The sequence below is a fragment of the Amblyomma americanum genome, chromosome 5 (assembly GCF_052857255.1).
Source record: "Amblyomma americanum isolate KBUSLIRL-KWMA chromosome 5, ASM5285725v1, whole genome shotgun sequence".
Taxonomy (NCBI): domain Eukaryota; kingdom Metazoa; phylum Arthropoda; class Arachnida; order Ixodida; family Ixodidae; genus Amblyomma; species Amblyomma americanum.
The window spans coordinates 129352608-129373241 of NC_135501.1; the positions used below are offsets into that span (position 1 = coordinate 129352608).

General features: G+C 49.0%; 1 protein-coding gene across 1 annotated transcript; it reads right to left on the minus strand.

Annotated features, from left to right (window-relative positions):
- Positions 1 to 802: 802 nt before the first annotated feature.
- LOC144134183 (uncharacterized) lies at positions 803 to 4189 on the minus strand. The gene is made up of 4 exons (XM_077667141.1): positions 4063 to 4189; positions 3818 to 3977; positions 2282 to 2341; positions 803 to 810 (listed from the first exon to the last, which is right to left on the minus strand). The coding sequence occupies exons 1-4, from the start codon at positions 4138 to 4140 to the stop codon at positions 803 to 805; spliced, it is 306 nt and encodes a 101-aa protein (XP_077523267.1). The 5' UTR covers positions 4141 to 4189.
- Between the last annotated feature and the right edge of the window lie 16445 nt (positions 4190 to 20634).

Genomic DNA, 20634 nt, shown 5'->3' on the forward strand with positions numbered 1-20634 from the left:
TGAGGAAATTGAACAACAAGGTCTGGGGGGTAGAGTAATGTACCAAAATGCTCATTGGAAAGGGTGTAGAGTAAGGCGACATAAGCTCTTTGATGCTATACACTGCATGTTTACAAGAGTCAAAGGATTGGACTGGGATGAGCTTGGGATAAAAATTAATGGAGGAAATCCTAGGAACCTCCGATTTGCTCATGTTGTCCAGCGACGTAACTCAGAAGGAGTCCCAGTGCATGACTCAGGGCCTCAATATTCAAGCAGAATGGTAGAGCTAAAAGTTAATAAGAAGGAAACTGAAGTCACGTCCAGTAATTTGGCAAGGGACAAACAGTTAAAGATAGGCAGCAAAGTATTGTATACTGTAAGAGAATACATCTATCTTAGGCAAGTAATGACCGTAGAGTTGGACCATGACAGTGAAATAGCCAGGAGAATACAAATGGAATGGAGGGCATTTGGCAGGCACTTGCATCATTTAGAGCAGCTTAGCATTGCCCCTTACAGGGAGAGAACATAGTATGTGTGGAATGGTACGGTATTTGGGTTTAACATTCGAAAGCAACAAATGGGCCATGAGATGTGCCATACTGGAGAGCCCTGGATTAATATGAACCACCTCATGTTCTTCCAGGATGCAGGAAAGACTAAAGTGCAAGAAAAAAAATTGATTTTTGGTTTTTTACTAATATCAAATTCCAAAACTTTCATGAATATTATTCAGCGTCTCGCATGCTTTTCTGCCCTTTAATAGAGCCAGGACAGCCTTTTTTTTTTCAAAGCCATTTTCTTTGAAGCTTCCATTTGCTCACATTTCTGCAAGGAAAAAATGCCAAAAAAACACTGGAAATTTCATAAACACAGTTGATCCATTGACAGCCTCCAGGCAATGCAAGCAAGGCACTATGCATGTTTTATTCAGTGCTGACACTTTTATTCTGCGCTATTCTTGCCTCACGTGAAGCGTAAGACCTCGCTTTTGTATGGATGTATTTAAACATTTCTTTTGCTTTTTAGTGGGCACATAGAAATTATGCGTAAGGCTGTTTTGCGCAGGTATTTCCACATGTTGGCTATCAACAGCAATGTCTGTCAAATGCTGTGTTCAAAAGACTGAGGCACCTGCTGCGCTGACAAGAGCCAGATGATGAACAAGCCTTTCCTGCATAGGTACTCGCTCAAATCAGTTCTTCACACCACAAAGCCTCCTCCCCAGCAAGTAGCGCAATGTACAACCAAAGCTTCTAGAATAGTGTTTCTACAGGAGATGCAAAAATACTTACGAGTTATTTAACCATGCAGTTTGGGAATGTGCACCAAAGAATGCCTTCCTTACCAGCCACACATCCGAACTACCATCTTAGACGCAGCACTAACATTCAGTCATGGGAGCATAGCCCAAATTGATACCCTTTGATACACCCGGTGACACCCCAAGGTATTTCGTGCATCACCGGGACACTACATCATGGCGTAGCTGTGTGAGGTGGACCGTAGTAGAAAGTACTTAACGGAGGAGAGATGCAGAACAGATCAAAAGGGAAGCTCAGCAGAAAAATGACAGGCAGAGTAAAATTTGCTTTCGTATTGGCTACATGGCTAGTAGCTATAGATTCAAGTTTCGGTGCATGTTGGTTCTGTTAAAAAATTGAAGCAAATATGTTTTTGTCTTCATCTCGAAAAACTCAAGATGTCATTTCTTGTTATATTTGAACAATTATTGGATAAACAAGAAAAGAAATGAGGCTGTCTTTTTCTATCTTCAGCTACACATAGAGATGCAAAACTACTGAATCAAAATGGTACGCAGGAAGTATGCAGGAAGCATAAAGCAGGGCAAATATTCTAATTCTGACCTCTCGAGAGACTCGCAAGCATTCTTTGATTGGTTGAAGCAGCGGAAGCAGTTGCAGCACTTGCATCGTCTGCTGCATCTGCGGGTAAAAAGCCTGAACGGTGCCACAGTAAACTGTTTATATAAAAAACAAAATGCAGTAACCTTGGAAACAAAACTCTGCGCCAATGGAATCCACACCATCCCACTCAAACGATGTCTGGAAATATAATCACGTATACCTCACTATTTTCAAGGCTGGTCCGACGACACTTTGCAGTGCAGCTGAGCAGCACATCCGCTTCCGCTGCCTCAGCCAATTGTTGAGCGCCTCAAAGGATCAATACCACGAGAAATCGAAGTGTGAACATGGGCCCAGGGAACCAATTTTGTTCTGCAGCCGAGCTATTAAATGCCATCTAGTGCTTAAAAATTGCCCAAGCTTGCGTTCACTTTGTTCCTGAAGGATATCAGCGTCGTCCTTCTCGGTCCTGGTGTCAGCATCGCTGATATCTGCAAAACAGAAAAAAAATCACTGCTCCTATAGCCAAAAGCGCTGAAATTGCACATCTTGCAGTCCAAAGATTGTAAGATGCCATCCCATCCCACTGCACAACATAGGCCCTCTATCTCCAATCACCTCTTCTTTGCAACTAGCATGCCTACCCTGTTACCAGCAAACTTCCTTGCTTCGTTACTGCAACAGACTCTCTACTAACTTTAACTACTTGTGCCTTGCCTTGACAGTCACTCAAAGACACCATGCTATATATTGCATGTTTCACCCATGTCTATTTCCTGCTCTTAATGAACTGAGATAGCATTAATTCATGTTCTCTCATACACAATGTTCTTGTGTCCTTTTTACATTACACTTATTGTTTTTTCCTTAACTCATTGTACAGCCCTTCATTATTTTTTAGTTTATTTGTTAGCTTCCAAGTTTCAGCCCCGCAGGCAAACACTAGCAAGAAGTGTTGAACTTTCCTTTTGGAGATATCAGCCTTTCAACACTGTCTATACCTCATCAGTATATAACGCCACCGTGGTGGCTCAGTGCTCATGGTGCTGGGCTGCTGAGCCCAAAGACGTGGGTTTGATTCCTGCCGCGGCAAATGCATTTCAATGGAGGCGAAATGCTAGAGGCCCGTGTACTATGTCAGTGCAGTGAAATTTGGATGAGATTAACCATGTCTCATGAAAGCACAATAATAATCTATGCCAAAGAAAATGTGCTCTTAAGAGTTCGCTTTTAAGGGAAACTGTGCTGAGGCACACAAATTTTAAGCCACTGCATTTTCAAAGCTGTTGGTGCGTACTGCAGTCAATGAAAACGTGCACTAGGAGCAAAGAGCATTTCATGTTAGGGACATGTGCAGGGCACCTTGGTTATTTGTCAAATACATCTGCACAGTTACATGATTGCATGATAAAAAAAATTAAGTCAGCCCCGCTGCATGCCCAGTGGATTTGTCAAGGAACAAATTCAGTTGTCAGCTTATTGAGGCTCTTTACTGGAAACAAGAATTTTTGTGTGTCTCGCTCAAGAGTACCTGTGTGCACTCGTTATCAGCAGTGCCGCATTTGTCCTTACGATTATACGTTTTCTGGAATCGATTTTTTTTTGTTTACGTAGCATTTAATGTAGGACTAATATCTTGTTGCGGGCTAGTTGGTGAATCATCATGGACAGCGACAGCGCGAAGCAACTAGTTCGAAAGAGAGAGACGAGATCAGCGCTTGTCGTGTGTTCTCGTGTCTCTCTTTCGTCCTTGTTCCTTAGCGCTGCCGCTTTCCAGGGGGTTGTAAATGATCACGCTATTAGAAATGCGAAAGCTGATTGAAACTGCGTTAACCGCTCTACGTTGCGGCATTCAAATCAGCGCTCACCAAAACAACGCAGCACCGAGTCGCCGACTTCGGCGCTGCTGACATGCTACATCACATAAAAGTAAACGAGCGTGAAAACACATTTGGGTGTATACTTGCCTAGCTGCGAGTTGTCGCCGTAGTCTGGTGGGACAGCTTGCGAGTCCACGCCGTACTCGCGAGCCTGCACCATCGGCCTGTGGCTGAGAAGCGCGCTCATGTGGTCATACCACTTCCAAGCCGACGGTGCAGCTCCACTTCTCTCTTGCTCCAACCGTTCCTGTCACACAAGACAGAATTGTGCTGCAACGTCGTATCATTCCGTATGGGTGTCGAAATTCGGCTGAGGGAATGTTTATACTCACGGCCGTGAATCGCTTCTTCAAATTCTTCCAGCAGTTCCGCAACTGCTGCCACGTCCAGTGGTAGCCGAGATTGGCCATTTCGGCCTGCAGATCTTTGAAAACATCTTGATTGCGCTGCCGTCTGCTGTCCAGCGCCTCGCTCACTTTTTTTTCGCTGATTAGCGCTAAAAAAAATTCTACTTCCCGGTCGGTCCAAGAAGCTCGGGTGGAAACAGCGCGGGGACCGACGACGGCTGCCATTTTGGTCGACTGGTCACATGACCGAAATCTTTCCCAGAGTTCCCCGTTACCCGACTCCCTGACCCGACTGCGTATACATGGTTTTTGGAAAGGCGGGTCAGGCGAGTTAACCTACCCCCTGCAGGCGAGTTAACTCGACTCGCTCTGCCGCTTATTTTACTCGACCCGACAGCGTCTACATGAACCCGGCAACTGGTTTTTTACCCGACAAGCTAACTCTACTCGACTCTATCGGGTTCATGTAGACAGGGTGAGACAGGCTGGTGCCCCAGACCAATTGTTTGCTTTCGGAGGAAGCCTGGGAGTCGCTGAAGCAAGAGGGGGAGATGCGAGGGATCGTCGCTGGCAGAGAGAAGCAGGGCGAGAGCTACACACCGATAGAAAAAGAGGATTATCCGGGGCCGCCATCAGAAGCGGTAGTGACAGAGGGGAAGAAAGATTACCTTGGCGGTTCCCAGGTAATCTGGGGGACCACCAGTAATCTGGGGGGATTACCAGGCTGTCCCCATTGTTACCTGGGCGGTCGCCCAAGTAACAATGCATTGCGAGGGTGACGAGAGCACGAGCTCGGACGGCGGCGACGTGGGAGCCCCCATGGTAGAAAAGAGAAGCGCGTCGGAAATATTCCGGGAGAATCAGAGGAGTGACGCGACGTTACAGGGGGCAAGGAAGGACACCAGAGCAGGAAAGAAAGGCATGACAGTGGTAGACGGGATCCTGTACCCCAAAGATAATCTCCTGGGCCAGACAGTGATGCAGTTGGCGTTGCCAGAATGTCGCCGCGGAGAAGTACTACAGTTGGCACACGAGTCAAATTGAGGAGGGCATCTGGGATTCAGGAAAACCAAATCCAGAATTAAAATCAGCTTTTATTGGCCGGGTATGAAGGACGAAGTCAGGCGGTATTGTAATAGCTGTCATAATTGCCAAACAAGATCGGATCTGCGTCGAGCAGACAGCGTCCCCATAGAGCCGTTGGTGAGGCCACGGTATCCGTTCCAGCGGGTGAACGCCGACATCATCGGACCCCTGGAACCAGCCTCAGGTAGGGGGCCACAGGTACGCACTATGAGTCATTGATCTGTGCACGCGCTGGCCGGAGGTTGTTTGTCTACGTTCACTCAGTGCTAAAGCAACCTGCGACGCCCTCCTCACGGTGTACAGTAGGACAGGCATCCCAGAGGTTGTATCGTCGGACTGTGGAACAAATTTTACCGCGGAACTCACCCAGGAGTTTTTAGGAAAGCTGGTGTGCTCCCCTCGGTTTTCGACACCAGGTCACCCGGAAAGTAATGGGGCGGTAGAACGCTGGAACAAGACGTTTAAAAACATGCTCTACCATGTTATTCAGAAAGAGGGGAGGAACTATGACAAGTTTCTACCTTATTTGCTGTGGGCATACATAGAAGTGCCTCATGATACGACGGGGGTGGCGCCTTTTGAGATGCTTTATGGAAGGCAGCCGACCGGCCCGCTTAGCATACTAAAGAATACCTGGACAGGAGAGAGTGAGTCTCCGGTAAATTTGGGGCCTTCGCCAGCTCAGTACTTGCTAGACCTGAAGGGACAAAATGTATGGTGGGGCAGCCAGAAAAAGAATGTAAACCAATATGCCCCTGCCTGTGCCAGACCTGAAGGGACAGCTAGAACGAGCGGCTGAAGTCGCAAAGGCCGTAAGCTTGAGGCAGCAAAATGCGTACGCCACGCAATTCAACAGGCGAGCGACCGCCAAAGACTTTGTGGAAGGAGAGACAGTTTTACTATTCGACGAACAGCGCCCAGGCAAGATGTTCCCGAAATGGAAGGGGCCTGGCAGCGTAGTTGAAAGGTACCTAGACCACTCTTATTTCGTGCAAATTCCGGACGGCGGAAGGAAACTAGTTTATGCAAGCAAAATGCGGCCCAATATGAGCAGGGTAATGAACGTGGGCGTAATGTTCGAGGGAGACAGCGCGTTCGGAGAGGTTGAGTACGCGCCGCGACGGTCAGCAGCGCGGTCAGCGGAGGGTCGTTTGCCACGAGACGCGGTGGCCCATTTGTCAAAGCATGAGCGAGACCAAATCCTGGGAGCGTTCGCGGCACACGAGGGACTTTTCAGTGACCGGCCGGGAGTGGCATCGGTAAAGGAACACGAAATTATGCTGCAGGAAGGGGTTTACACCTAAGGGTCCCCACCCTTATCGCGTACCTGCGAGCCTAACGGCCGAAGTGGGAAAGCAGGTAGACGAACTGCTGGCGTTGGGCTTAATCTTTCCTTGCGAAAGCCCGTATGCGCACCAGCTGGTTTGCGTGCCTAAGAAGGACGGCACTGTCAGGATGTGCGTAGATTTCCGCTGGCTGAACGCCGGGACTGTAGCTGACGCCTACCCGATGGCGCTGCAGCAGGAGCTGATAATAAAAGCAGGGAGAGTGAAATATATTACCTTGCTGGACCTTCGGAGGGGGTATTGGCAGGTTCCGCTAGCTCCATCGGCTCAGCTGCTTACCGTTTTCACCTGTCACAGGGGTCAGTTTGCGTGGAAGGTAATGCCGTTCGGGCTCAAAAACGCCGCGCTGACCTTCCAGAGGGTTATGAACGGGCTGTTGCTCCCGCACTCGGACCACTGTTGCGCATACCTTGATGATATCGCCGTGTTTAGCGAGACGCTTGAAGCGAATGTGCGCAATCTTAGAGTGGTGTTCAAGACGCTTGAACAGGTAAATCTCAAGGTAAAGCTGGAAAAGTGTCAAATAGCACGAAAGTCCATTCGGTACTTAGGGCACATTGTTGGTTCAGGGCAGCATGCACCAGACCCAGAGAAGCTGGCAGCGATATGGGGGTTAAGGCACCGGCAACGAAACGGGAACTTCGCAGCGTGCTGGGACTGTGCGGGTATTACGCAGCTACGTACCAATCTATGCCAAGGTTGCGCGGCCACTCACAGAGCTTACCGGGAAAAGGATTCCGAATAAGATCCCATGGTCAGAACAAGCTGAAAGTGCGTTTCGATAGCTCAAGGCTGCGCTCTGCGAAGCGGCAGCCTTGGCTACTACGGACTCCAATCGACCATACTGGCTGCACACAGACGCGTCTGCTTTTGCCGCGGGAACCTGCCTTTCACAACGAGCCGAGGACGGCTCGGAACGGCCGATTGCATTTGCGAGCCAAAAGTTCTCCCCTGCGCAGACCCGCTGGTCTACCATCGAAAGGGAAGCATTTGCAGTGATTAGGGTACTCAATAAGTTCGATCACTGGCTCTTCGGGCCCCTGTCACTGTTGTCTGTGACCATAACCCCTTGCGTACCTTACACAACACACCTCACGGCGCGGTGGTGGTGGTGCAACACCGGAACACGTGGTGGTGCAACACCGGAAGGGTAGCGAACACGCCAAAGCTGACGCCTTGTCACGCGTGAGTAAAGATTGCTGGGATCTGGACAGCGGTGCTCCGCAGGGAGCGGAGCGGGAAGGGGCTCCCCTTGCCACTTCTATGTTACAGCCACGAGAGTGAACTCTGTGAGCGAATGTGTGTTTGGCAGATTGCGTGCGTGGTTGTAGATGGACTGGATGCAGCCTAGCAACTTGGACTCCGTTTGAGGGCGCCCAGCAAGCATGCCACCATGTGTATTTGAGTGTGCACGTTTTTTTTCCTCTTACTTTTTGTTACCTGGATATTCATGTTGTTCGGTCCCAGCGAACGGCGAGCGGCCTCTTTGCTGACAAAACCAACCCCCCCCCCCTCCCGGTGGGCGGTTTCGGGGATGTTTACGATCCCTTCTTGGGTTATCATTCTACAGGTGCCATTTGGGCCCCTGGTAAAATCTTGGGAAGGACGTGTGAAGGGATCGTACGACTCGCGGTGTCATTAGAACCGGTCGCCCGCTCGTCGTCTCCCTGAGGAGGCCTCCTCTTTGAAACTCTCCCCCTCCCCTTCGGTGGCGGGCGGCGGCGGGGCGCCGCACTGAAAAGTAGCGCCCTTGGGGTCAAGAGCCCCTGACAGCGACGGTAAAGCGCTTTGACCCTCGCATTGTTCGGTCCCCTCGTCAGAACGGCGCCAAACGCGATGCGACCTTGCGACAAGATTCTCGTCAAAAGGGGTAAGCTCGTCAAGGAGGGTCGTAAATAAAAACGAGCAGACGGGCTGCACCGCGGAAGCGCTCCGCTGTAGTCCGATGACAGAGCTAATTGTGGAACAGCTTCAGTTAAGGGAAACCGAGAGTCAAAGGAAACCGCTTGCACGTGCGGGTACGATGTGTGGTTGTTAGTTCTTTTTTTTCTTCTGAGGGAGAGAGTTCGAACCATACTGTGGAAGTGTGGGGCGTGGCACGTAAACCTGGTGGGCCACTCATTTCGAGGTTCCATTCCCGAAATCTTTTTTTCTTATTGCGATTTTGATGCTCTTTTTCTGCTGTGTATTTTAGGGAGAGGGTTTCGAACCTTGACGAAACTGGAAGTCGTGCCATGCAGTTTGTAAACCAATCATGAGTTAGTTTGTTGTGATTGGGTGATGCAAGGGATGGGCTGGGCCTTTAGGTCTTTAAGACCAGGGCCCGGAGCCCTGGAAAATGTTCTGGGCTAAGGTCAGATGTAGTGCATCTTCGGCTATGCCGAGTAGGGGCCTCCCCTAGTGTTAGCCAGTTCCACCTTTTTGCTCTTTAATCTTTTTACCGTTTTCAATTTCTCTCATGTATATCAAAGTGCTTGCAATGTAAATATTTCGTATAATACAGTCAATTCATTCTCCCCTTAACGCCTGCATGCTGAGTCGTCGCAATACCGTCTACGACGGAGCACCCCTGGTGCGGAAAAGAAGTCTGCGGTCATCCAACAAAGCAACCGTCTCGAGCGGTGGGCACCTCTGGTGCGGAGAAGAAGTAACTCAAAGAACCTAGTAAGGTCTGCAGCAAAGGAAGAGACCTTACCACGAAGAACGTTTAGTCCGCGGCAGCCTGACCTGCTCTGGCAGATGTTAGTGTTCAGAGCAGCCACACTGGCGTATTGTTCTACGTGGAAGCTGCAGTTACGATCGTAAGATACGCTCTGTGCACGACTTGCTCTTGCAAAACTCTCGGACGCTCTGGTGCGATAGCGGCGGAATCACCGTCAGATGATTTTGCCATCCCGTAATGGGAGAAATGAGCCACTGTGACATCGCTGCAAGGCCTACGTTGAAGAGTATCGTCTTTCCCTGCTAGACTGTAACGAAGCATAAGCGACACAGCCGCTGTTATTTTCAAGGAAAGAGACGACCTGATGCGGGCTATGTACACTGTGGCAAGACACGCTTGTGCTCGCTTTTATCGCTGTCCTGCACAATGGGCCCGCTGCTCAGTGTTGCCAGAACTCGCTGAGGCTTTTTACAGCGCTGCTGTAATTTATGCAACTCGTCTATAACATGTTCCAGAAGCAGTCGGAGTCCTCCACGCCTCCACTTTCTTTCTATTTCTCGCGCAAAGAATTGGAGGGCGCTGATTGCAAATGAGTTGGCTTTTAACGGTAGCGATAGCGAAAATAACCCAGTCACAGTACCTTGTGAGGAAGGTGCTGAGTAACCAGACTATGAATTGCAATCCAGTTCTTGCCCAGTTAACCGAAGAAAGTAGGTCTTCTGAATGAGCTGGGCAGCGCCGCCTCCCAGTCCTCAGTTGTTTCGTTGTTTATTCTTTGTCTAGGCGCACTTTCTTAGCATGCCCATATGATAAGGCATACGCCAGCCACTTCACCGCAGACGACGCAATGCACGTCGTAAGAATTTGGAAACATATAGCTGAATTTGACGGGACTTACGTAAGTATTCATATAAGTATGCCTCCTTGCTCCCTGTCTGCACGACGACGAAGAGGGGTAGCAGCGCCTCGAGCTTGCCTCGCTCCTCGTGACGCTCGTGCCCACGCTGGTCCCCGGCCTCGCAAGGAGCGTCACGCCCGGCCTCCGACCGCTGCCGCCATAGCCACCGCCATGGGTGAGCAATTTACAGCGAGAAGCTGTTCATATTAGGCTTAGCGACTCTCAGCCGACAGATTGAGGGGTCGTCGACGCTCTTGGCTGCCGCTGACGCCGGCGGCGCCGGTGGACCGAACAGCCAGCACCGGCGGCCGCGCCGTGCTGCTGGTCGGGCCTAGCCAAGCGCCGCGGCGTAGCTGGCCGATAAGAGCGCCTTGTGGTTGTCCGCATCCCTTGATCTTCTCCCTCTATTGGCGTAGCTCGAATTTCGACGTTGAGTCGTGGTCACGCTGACGTGTCGCGGAGCTCGCGCGACTTGCTCTGATCATCTCGCGACGGGCGCCGAGCGACTTGAAGTGTTTAATGGCGAGTGAAAATTGCGACTCGCTCCCCGGGCTTTCTCTACAGAACTCCATGGATTGGCTGAGGAGTTCTGCGACAAGATGTCTTGTTTCAAGAAATTGGTCAGCGAACGACTGCCCCAGACAGGTCGTTGGCGACATGTCCGGTGGCCCCCGCCGCTACGAATTGGCTTAATTATGTCGCGCGAGTCGCGGAGTACTCCGCGACTCGCTGGTGCAAATGCGCCTTTAGCAGCTTGTCGATCGGAGGCTACTGCTCACGTGGTTTTATGCGCTGTTCGGCGGCGTGATGCTATGTAAAAAGTGTAAGGTGTACGAAGCGAGGGGGGGGGGGGGGGTGAAGAGGTTGTTACGCCTGGTTAGGTACCTCGGGCCGCTCTCTGTCCGCGTGATGCTCTGGTCGCGGAATTCAGTTATCGCCGCAGCAGCCTAGCGTTCCCTCCAGCAAACATCATGACTTATACCTCGGGAAAACAACCTAGCTGGAGGCCAGTTACACTATCAGTGACTGCTCTCACTCGCAGTTTTGCGCCCCCGCAACGTCTTTCCTTTGGCACATAGGTGTGCCTGAGCACCGCAGCGTAAAAATGACCTCGAAAATAGCATGAGTTATCCCAGCTGAAGCAAACACGCCGTAGAAAGGAATGTGATGCGCACGGACGGTTCGCTTCTGTGAATTCCTCTTGTCAGTGACTAGTTCTGTAGTTGAGGCTCGACATTTCTCTCTCCTTCTTTATTTAAAGCGAAAGCTCAACTCTTCCCGTGCAAAGCTGAAGGTCACGTGGCTATGAAATTTGACCTTCAAACCAGCAGGACCGGAGGCTGGCCTCTGACGTCATGCCACGTGACTCTCCAGAGCTGCGCGCGTTGATCCGACGGCGCCCGATCAACATGCAACTATCGAATCACGTGACTCGCTGCGCCTCGTCACAGCTCCGTATGCGGAGCCGACGGTACTTTAGCAACTGCCACGTGACACGCCGTTCGCTACATAATATCTTGTGGCATGTGCTTACCTTTCTGTGCTCTTCTTTAACAGAGTTTTCGGTCTTCTTACTGGGTTCAGCCTAGTTGAGCCACAGCTAAGTTTTTGTAAAGAGCAGATCCAAGAAATACTTATCCGAGCAAAACGACATCGCTTCTGACGTTGCCGTAGTATTCCGAAAGGACTGTAAAGTTTATTGTCTCCTGGGCTAGCACACTTACGGTAGAATCCGTCAGGCCTCTCCGATATAAAAGGCTAAACCTGAAATCAAAACCGGTCAAATTCCATCCGGAAAGGCTGTTTTTCTGCTGTCCAGAACAATCTTGGCCGCGTGGACACAGGAATTAGGGCCATGTCTGATGATGAGGGTGTGCTTTCGATAATGTAGAATTAAACATGCGCGCTGGCTCACGGGAGCGAGAAAAAAGTCACTTTTCTCTTTACCCGCAATAACGAAATGATAGCGAAAGCTATATCTTACTCTTTCCCCGGCCCTGTGAAAAATAGTTACTAATATGTAAGCACTACTTCGTTGTGTACAGAAAGTGTCCACAGAATGTGTAGACACCCGAGGTTAGCCGCCGCGGTGGCTCAGTGGTTATGGCGCTCATCTGCTGACCCGAAAGACGTGGGTTCGATCTCGGCCGCATCGGTCGAATTTCTGTGGGAGCGAAATTCTAGAGGCCCGTGTGCTGTGCGAAGTAAGTGCACGTTAAAGAACCCCAGGTGGTCGAAATATCCGAAGCCCTTCACTACAGCGTCCCTCAGAGCCTCAGTTGCTTTGGGACACTGAAGTCCTGTAATCTTATCCCCGCTTACACTAGTTACTCGGTATTAACTAGATTAAGCCCAGGTAAGTATCCACACTTTCTGTTGACGCTTTTTTATACAACTGAGTAGTGCTTACGTATTAGTAATTTTTTCCTTAGGATTGCTTAGATAATGAACATTGAGGAATATAATAAGCATGCAAGACAGCAACCCACTAGTTCGTGCACGTTAGAAGGAAGTACTGAGCAAGAGAAACAGCGTCACAGAAGGAACAGTATTTTCTGTGCTTGTTTTAAGCAAATTCACCCACTTATAGCCGGCACATCCTAAATACCAGTGTTGGCAATTAACACTGCTCTTAGAACTCGCTGGTCGGTGCAGTGCTTGCGGAAAAGAAATTCACCGCAATGATTGCCATCCTGTGGCTTATAAGCTTACTTGGTAGCATACCCTGTAGCGGCGTACGCTTTTTTACAGCTGATCCTAAAACTTTGCCCAGCTGATGACGTAACGCCGATCGAGCCGTCTTTCAGAAAAAAAAAAACTAATACGTCGCTCACTTCATGACAGCCCGACAGACAAATTGTTATCAAGCTTGCCTACTCGGTGGATACGAAGAAGGCAGTGAAGGTAGTAGGTAGATGAGAACGTACTTGCGTGCGAGGAGTTTAATGGACACCCGCCTTTAATTGTTATTTTTAACTCAAATTTTCTCCCCAATATCTTAGTGTAGATAGTGCGTCTTGCTCAGTGTTATCCACACTACTGCAGGCGGTGAAGGACCAAATGGTATCATTTCCCTTATCCTTTCTTTTCTTTTGGAACTCAGGCGTCTCAAGCGCCGGAAAGAACAGCGAAACGTGAGTGCTCGCCCAGCATTAGCTTAACCAGGGAGCTGTTAACTAGTACCTGGTTACAGAAAGTTCAGTGATGTCATAGTTACATGTTGCATGTCAGCATGCCGCCAATAGAATGAATCTACCCTGACCACAGAAAAACAGGCACCGTCTGTCTTAAGACGGCGCCACAGTGTTAGTAGAACTTGTTTAATAGTTGTAGTAGCACTACCAGCACCTCTAGTAGTAGCTGCTCTCGGTAGCAATAGAAATAGCGGCAGTATCAGCAGCATCAGTTGTCCTGATTACCAGGAATTGGGTCAGTGCTCTATTCGGCTTGTTCAGCCCTCATTTGACGCGTGAAAAACTAAGCGCTGTATTTGTCTGACTAAAAAAAACCTGGGTAGCGTCAGTGGGGTCGCGTTGCAGCGTCAGGCCACTCAGTTACGGCGCGACATAAACAAGCGTATGGATGCATAGGCTTGGAGCCCTGGCGCGAGAGATGCGGTAACTGTGTTGAGGGAATGTGAGTCCTGAAATTTTTCCTATTTGTTTCGACAAACATGGGATTAAATAATGGAGAGTCCAATCCGTGTTCTGTTTGCAGCCACTGTCAAAAAGTTGTTGAAGTCGTACGTTCTTGAAAAATCGTGCTTTTGTCAAACAAAAGGTCACTTATTTTTTGTAGTTTCGTAGACCCATCATTCAAACATTGCATTCTTATGAAGTAAACGTTAGCCGAGGCGATAAGACGCTTGTACCTTTAAGGGTGTGATGGGGGGCGACCCAAATCCTACGGCAAAACCCAGTTCGTCACCTGCACAATTAGTTATAAAAAAATGAACGCCCGTTCCTCAATGAAGCCACGTAGCCCGCAAGGCCTAAGGGCTCTAACTAGCAGCTGCCCCCAATTCATAGCTGTTTGCTGGTAGTAGAAGCGCCCACAAAGCGATGGGCGTCCGGCCAATGCCAGGACAGAGTGTGCTAAGAGTGTAGCTTGCAAGTGGTTATGCAAGGGATGCCAGTGTAAATAATCGATGAAAACATAATGAGCAGGAACGTAGTGTTTTCATGATGGAAAGGCAGCCCTTACCGACATGTGAAAGGTGACCTTTCGCCTCGCGGCTGGTGGAGGAGTGTCATCCCACGTATCCACGCAGGTGGCGGCAGTGAGCACAGCCCCTCCTTTCAGACGGCCACGTCGGAGCCGTCACCGCTTAGCTGCTATGCCCGGAGCTCACTTCAACTGGGCTGCTAGTCTGGCGTATTGCTTACAAAGCGACGAGCTGTGGTGGTGGCTTGGGAGGCTTCTGCTTGATTCTAGGGCACGCTCGCACATAACGCTGCCTGTGTGGAAAGCAAAGGCACAATAACTGTCTCTTGCTCGGTGGGCACCTCAACCGCGCAGTGATGAAAGGGGTAATAAGGGAAGCGAAAACAAAGAGAAGAACGGTCAAGTTAGCTTGTCTGTGGGCAGCAGATCGCCTTCGAGAAGCTGCAGCGTCAGCCTCAGCTATCCGACACCTTCGTCCTGCTGGTCGCCTCCCAGAACATCTGGAAGGGTCTAAACGGGAGGTCCCGCTGCTTGGAAGACAGATGGTTTACCGCAATGTCAAAGTAGCTCCGTTGTTCTGCTCGCAGTCTCTCGTAGATCAACTGGATTCATGCCACCTTTGCGACGTTGCATCTGCGATTTGCTCGCAGAGTGGGGCGGGCCTCGTCACGAACAGAGTATCGAGCTGATTGGCACGGGCACTGCAGGATGCGGCTTGTTTGCCCTGGTGTCCCCTCGCTGAGGCGCGCAGTGACCCGTGAGTTTCGTGCCATGTGAGGGTAGTTCCGAATTAGCGTATTCGATGAGGCGTTCACTCTGCCAAAGACATGACACGACCTAAGGTCTCCGGAAGTTGATGCAACTAAGATTTGTGTCGGGAACTGTGCTGGCTAACTCAGTGTGCCCCTGCAAATTGTCGAGGCGGCTGCAGTAATGAAAACTGCAGGCCTGTTCGGACAGGCAGACGCACAGCGAGGCGCATCTAGAATCTCGCTACCGCTCTTGGAATACTGCTAGCTGCGATCTTTAGGACCATACCCAGAAACACTTGACAAAAGGAACTGCAAACCATTCACGAACGCAATTTTTTCATATAATGGAAGATTCCACTATAACAATCAACATATTTGCAAATCATTTGACGGCAGTCCTTTATTTTTCTTGCTACTAACGTCCTTGCTATCGTCCTAAGCATTCCGCATTGGTTTCCTGTGGCAGTCTTAACTGTTCGATGCGACCGATTAGAACGCTTTAAAAGAAAGATTTCACAACAATTTCCTTAAAAACCTAACCTTAGCAATTTTCCAATTATTAAAATTTTGGTCCGAAATTGCTGGACATGAATGACAACGCCACCGCGGTGGAAAAGGCGCATAAATACAGTGTTTCACCTCAAATATTCTGCAATTTATAATAATAGGCTTTTTGAGCTAGAAGAGCTTTTTTTCGCCGTGCCATTCTCTTCGGTGAAGCGCATCAGAATTCAGCTAGGACGTGCTAACTAGTAGGCTGGCTATCTAAGATTGATTGGCTGTTTTCTAACTGTTACCCTTGGTCCCCGCATTTACTGAGAGGCGTGTGGCCCACCGTAAGCAATATCCACATCAGTTTTAGAATTTTGAAAAAGCAGTTACCCTCGGCGCTGTGACCCAACATATTTTACCTGCATCCTGATAAAATGCATGCGAGTTCAAAAAACTTGCAGGTAAAGCAACCCCTCTAGTGCACGGAACTCGTCAAAATAGCCAAAATTCTGAAACTGCTAAGAATATTATTTCATCACCTCCAATCTTTCTCCCCAACCGGCAGCCTCCACTAGTGGTCGTTCTCTCTCCCCTCGCCCCGCAGGATAAACAACTTGCCAACATACCTGACCTCCACGCGGAAATATGCGCCGACGACATCACCTTATTGACGACTGACAGCGCCATAGCGGAAGCACAAGACACGTTGCAATTGGCAGTTGATGTCATCACGCCGAACTTCACCAGTATGGACCTTAAATGATCCCCGCTAAAATCGGAACTGCTCATGACTCGACCCCTTCCCCATGATAACTGCCTGTATCTCCGAATGTAAGACAATCACATTCCACTCGTCAATAGACTCAAGGTCTTTGGACCCTTTGGACACTTTGGATGCAACCTTCACACGCAACCACGGCTTGTCGGAGAGGGAAACGCTTAATATGGCAGGCGCGCTCTTCACCGGCCATTTGAATTCGATTAACCAGCACAGAAACTGGCCAACACCTCCTTTAGCATCCTCACCTGGTTCCCACCTTCGGCTCACCTGCCCCTAACTAGCAAATGATCCCACCTGACATTCAGGGATAATTTCGCATCTAACCTCTACCCATAAATATGAACCCCGAGCTACACAGGGCAGACGTCAGGCCCGACCTGAATATTACGCCAAACACTACAGATGAAGACCCGACATCCTCTACGTAAATGCGGCATGACACACTCTTCCAAGATATCATACCTCTCTCGCCGGCTACGAATATGGCACCATTGTGGCCGCAGCCACCCTCCACGTCAACAATCCTACGGAGGCTGAGTGCGCGGCCGTCCCCATGGCGCTCATACACGCTACACAAGAGCCCAACGTCACTGAAATCTACACCGACTCCGAACCTGCGTACCGAAACTATCAGCAAAGCATTATCACGGCAGCCGCCCGAAGCATTCTCGCGTCAGGATACACGCTTACCCCAGTGGTAGCCCCCGCGTGCGTTCCTGGGCATGCCTCGATCCTTGGTAATCAACGTGTTCATATGCAATTGCTCAAGAAATATCCCTCCGGGCCCTGGAAGATCGGACACACAAACCCACGCATGTAGCCTCGCGGGTTATAATCACATACCACCACATGTTCACACAATGCAGAAACAATACTTCACCCTCCCAACTTCTCACCATAGATTATATTCGAAATACAGTGTGGTCTGGCTGCAACTGCAGAGAAATTGCTACTACTTACCTTACCTCCTTCATCGGTGTACCACCCTGCATTGGTCCTCCCACTCTGCTGAACACGTGGGGCGGCCAAGGTCACCCCCATGCACTACATGCGGGAGTGCCCCCAACCTATTCCAGTTGCCCAATACCCAGCCCAGCCCATCCCCCTCCTCATGGTGGGCCGCTCTGCGAGCTGCTCAACCAGTTGTCCAAACATGGCTAGTGGACAGAGCTCTCCGTGAAGCCCAGGCGCTTGCACTCTTGGACAGTTTGAAGCCCACCGCTGATGTGATTTGTTCCTAACTGAAATGGCTAATGAAAATAGGTCGAAAGTTAGCTATTCATTATTAGTTAACTACCTCAGTAGATAGCATGTTTGAGCTGTTTTCTGATACGCTGCACCGCTAGTTTCAAGATTGCAGGATATCTTGGGTGTGACAACTGTTAAATGTGTAGTCGACCAACCGTATACCGGACCAGCTCGGCTTCATAAGCATTATAGAAAACACGCTAAGATGGATTGCTCCCTGTTGATAACGTTGTCTTCGTTGCCAGTGCAAAGCCTTTCCGAGACAAATCGCCTGCAATCACGTGCAGCGCTTATCAAAAGTAGAGAGGTCACGACGTTTGCTTCTAAGCCCTATAGCGGGACACATGAAGCATCCGTGGAGGCCTAACTTTTGTATAGATGAGGGCTAGAGCTATTCTTACTTTCAAAACATGCATATTTAATTTTGAATCCTGGCGCAGTAAAATGAACCCAAACAACATCAACCGCACAAGGGAAATCGCCTACCTACATGCGCGCAGGGACTTTGCTCTGCACCCCAGAAGTCGCCATTGACCGTCATCGCACAGTTCGGCAACGTGACTCGCAGCCTAAGCCCCTTCATCCCCCCTCCCCGCACCTTTAGCATCACCTCTTTCCTTCTATGGGCCTTCTGCTGCCTGCCATGATTACCTAAAGACGCTAGCTACCATCCCCAGTCACCTGTAACGAAAATAGCCGAGCCGGCTTCGAGACGTTTGGTTTTAAGTTGAAAATGTTTGTGGTTGGAGCCAGGTCAGAGTTTAAGTTATCAAACGCAACCCGATATTGAATTCTGTCAAAATTTTCAGTTTTAAATATATTTGAAATGCCGATGACGCATAAAGAGCCACACAGCATGGCTGAGCATCCGGTTTCGTGGTCTCTGTACTTTCTGCAATGAAAGTACCATCAGAGTCCTGAGCGAAATTGGAGTAATTTTGTTCATTTCTCTTCCAGAGCCGTCAGCGGCGCCAAGCAGTAAGTCCACGTTTTCTCATTTCCAGATTTCTATTCGTCGGACCAATGTCAATTGTTTTGGAGCCAATTGTTCTCACGCAACGATGAAGAATCGATGCATTTAAGCGTTTCTGCGTAACTGCAGCTACGACTACTGTACAAGCTCGAGAACAGCGGCCTCATGAAGGCAGGCTTTAGGCAAAGATGCACTCTCAACATACAATCTCAACATGTTCATTCGTTAAGCCGCAATATGCACACTTACGGACAGGGCCGTAGAAACACATAGAAATACTGCTTGAGCGAATGTCAATCAGAATATCAAGTCATTCGTATGCTCACTCGAACGAATATCAATTTTCATTTTTCGTGCGCGCCGCTCACGACTGAATTAATGGCCTTCTTAACCGTCTGGCGCTTATCGGTGATCCTGCACGCTTCGATACTGTCATCGAAGAAGCTGTCTCATCATAATCATGTATACCGCAGGCCTGTCCCAATTTATCGCCGTATACCCGCCCACCCTTCATGTAATGTCCCACGTCTTAACCTTTCCGGTATTACTAAATTAGATTAAATTAAACCAAATCTTCAGGTGAGAACCTTTGCCAGATGTCCTGGCGAAGCACCATTATAGCCTGTGCAAAGAAGTTTCAGCTGATTAAAATAAATGCATGGCAATCTTAAATTGATTACAGGAAGCATTTTGCAACCTACTAAAGTACTCCTTCCTGTTAGAAAATTATTTTGACTAAGGCGGGGCAATTTTCGTTCCTGAAACAGCGGACCCTGCAATACCGAAAGTGGGTGTCGGATGCCAAACATCGCAGCGACATGCTTTTGCTTGAAACACTGCGGGCCGTCATATCACATTTAGGCTAGTGTGGATACTCGGCTGCCTTGTAGCCTGAATGCTATTAATTAAAAAGAAGACAATAAAACTAAACCAAGAAATGTGCGGCGTCTCGCAAGTCGAAAGCATTTTCCGCTTTGCAGACACCTGTGCTAGGAAATTTGCATAAAAGCTCATACGTACTCTGTCCACGACGGTGTCATGTTGAGTGCCAAAGTTTATTACGCATGAGAGTACTGCATTTCATGAAAGCGCTATGTGCTCAGTGGACGCGTGGATTTCTTCAGCAACCATTTAAATACTTCATGTCCCTTTGTGTCCAGTATGGAACTCTCCATGCTCATTTCTTCTTAGCGAACTTTCATTTAAGCGCACGTTCTGTTGTGGTCCGCGGATGTTTGTTCAAATGGCATTTTTTTGTACAGGCTTTCCCTGGGTGCAGGGGAAAGAGATCAAAAAAGAAAAAAATAAGAACAGCCATATAAATGTGTTGTGGAAGGATGAGAGAAAGTTTGAGGATTAAATAGGGTTGTTCAAATACCCTTCTAATCTCACACTCGCTATGTTCTCGATTCTTTTTGTTCCACTCTGTTCTACCCTTCGTCGCCTGTCTCGCTGCTCGCAATTAAATTTCAAGCTGATGCGTTAGCGCCACATGCATGTGCTGTTAAGTTGCAAGTATTCATATCCAGCAATCCTGCACAGCAGCATCTTTCGATGCGAAAGAGTTTAAGCACGCAATTTCTTTCGTATATTGTTAGATTTCACTATAACACTCAATACATCAGGAGATGTCCCATGGGCAGCAATCAACTTTTTTCTGCTCAGGTTTTTGCTATCATAAAAACCCTGCCCGATTGGTTTTCTAACAAACTGAACTGCTCGATGTGAGCGATGGAAAGACAAAAAGATTTTGATACGGATCTAAAGGATCGACAATTTCCTATAATGTTTACATTACAGTACAACACATGTGTTCCTATATTCAAAACTGTTGCCCAGTAACGCTGGACATGTGTACTTTTCTTGTCAGGGATGTCGACGTGATGCCGCCCACAACCTTAGTGGGCCAGCGATAGTAATTACTACGCGTTTATAGCGCAAGCTTCATGCTTCGTGGTACGGGCTCGCAACCACTGCTTGCTGTATGTGCACCCGGCTTCAGAAGTTTTTAGGGCGATGCGATAGAGGTTACTTACGTGTAGCCTGGACGTTTAGCCTGAAAATAAGAGGGGCGCTGCAGAGTTTCAGCCGTAAAGAAGCGGGTTAGGGGGTACCATATCATGGTAGGCGCAGTGGCTTCCAAAATATTTACGTT

What these genes read in the sequence shown, in the direction of transcription:
- LOC144134183 (XM_077667141.1), bottom strand. Translation starts at nt 4,140, where the DNA reads ATGGCCAATCTCGGCTACCACTGGACGTGGCAGCAGTTGCGGAACTGC. An exon ending in TGAAGAAGCGATTCACGGCC is followed by an intron (nt 3,978 to 4,062) that starts GTGAGTATAAAC and finishes CTTGTGTGACAG; the next exon opens with GAACGGTTGGAGCAAGAGAG. An exon ending in CGGCGACAACTCGCAGCTAG is followed by an intron (nt 2,342 to 3,817) that starts GCAAGTATACAC and finishes TCTGTTTTGCAG; the next exon opens with ATATCAGCGATGCTGACACC.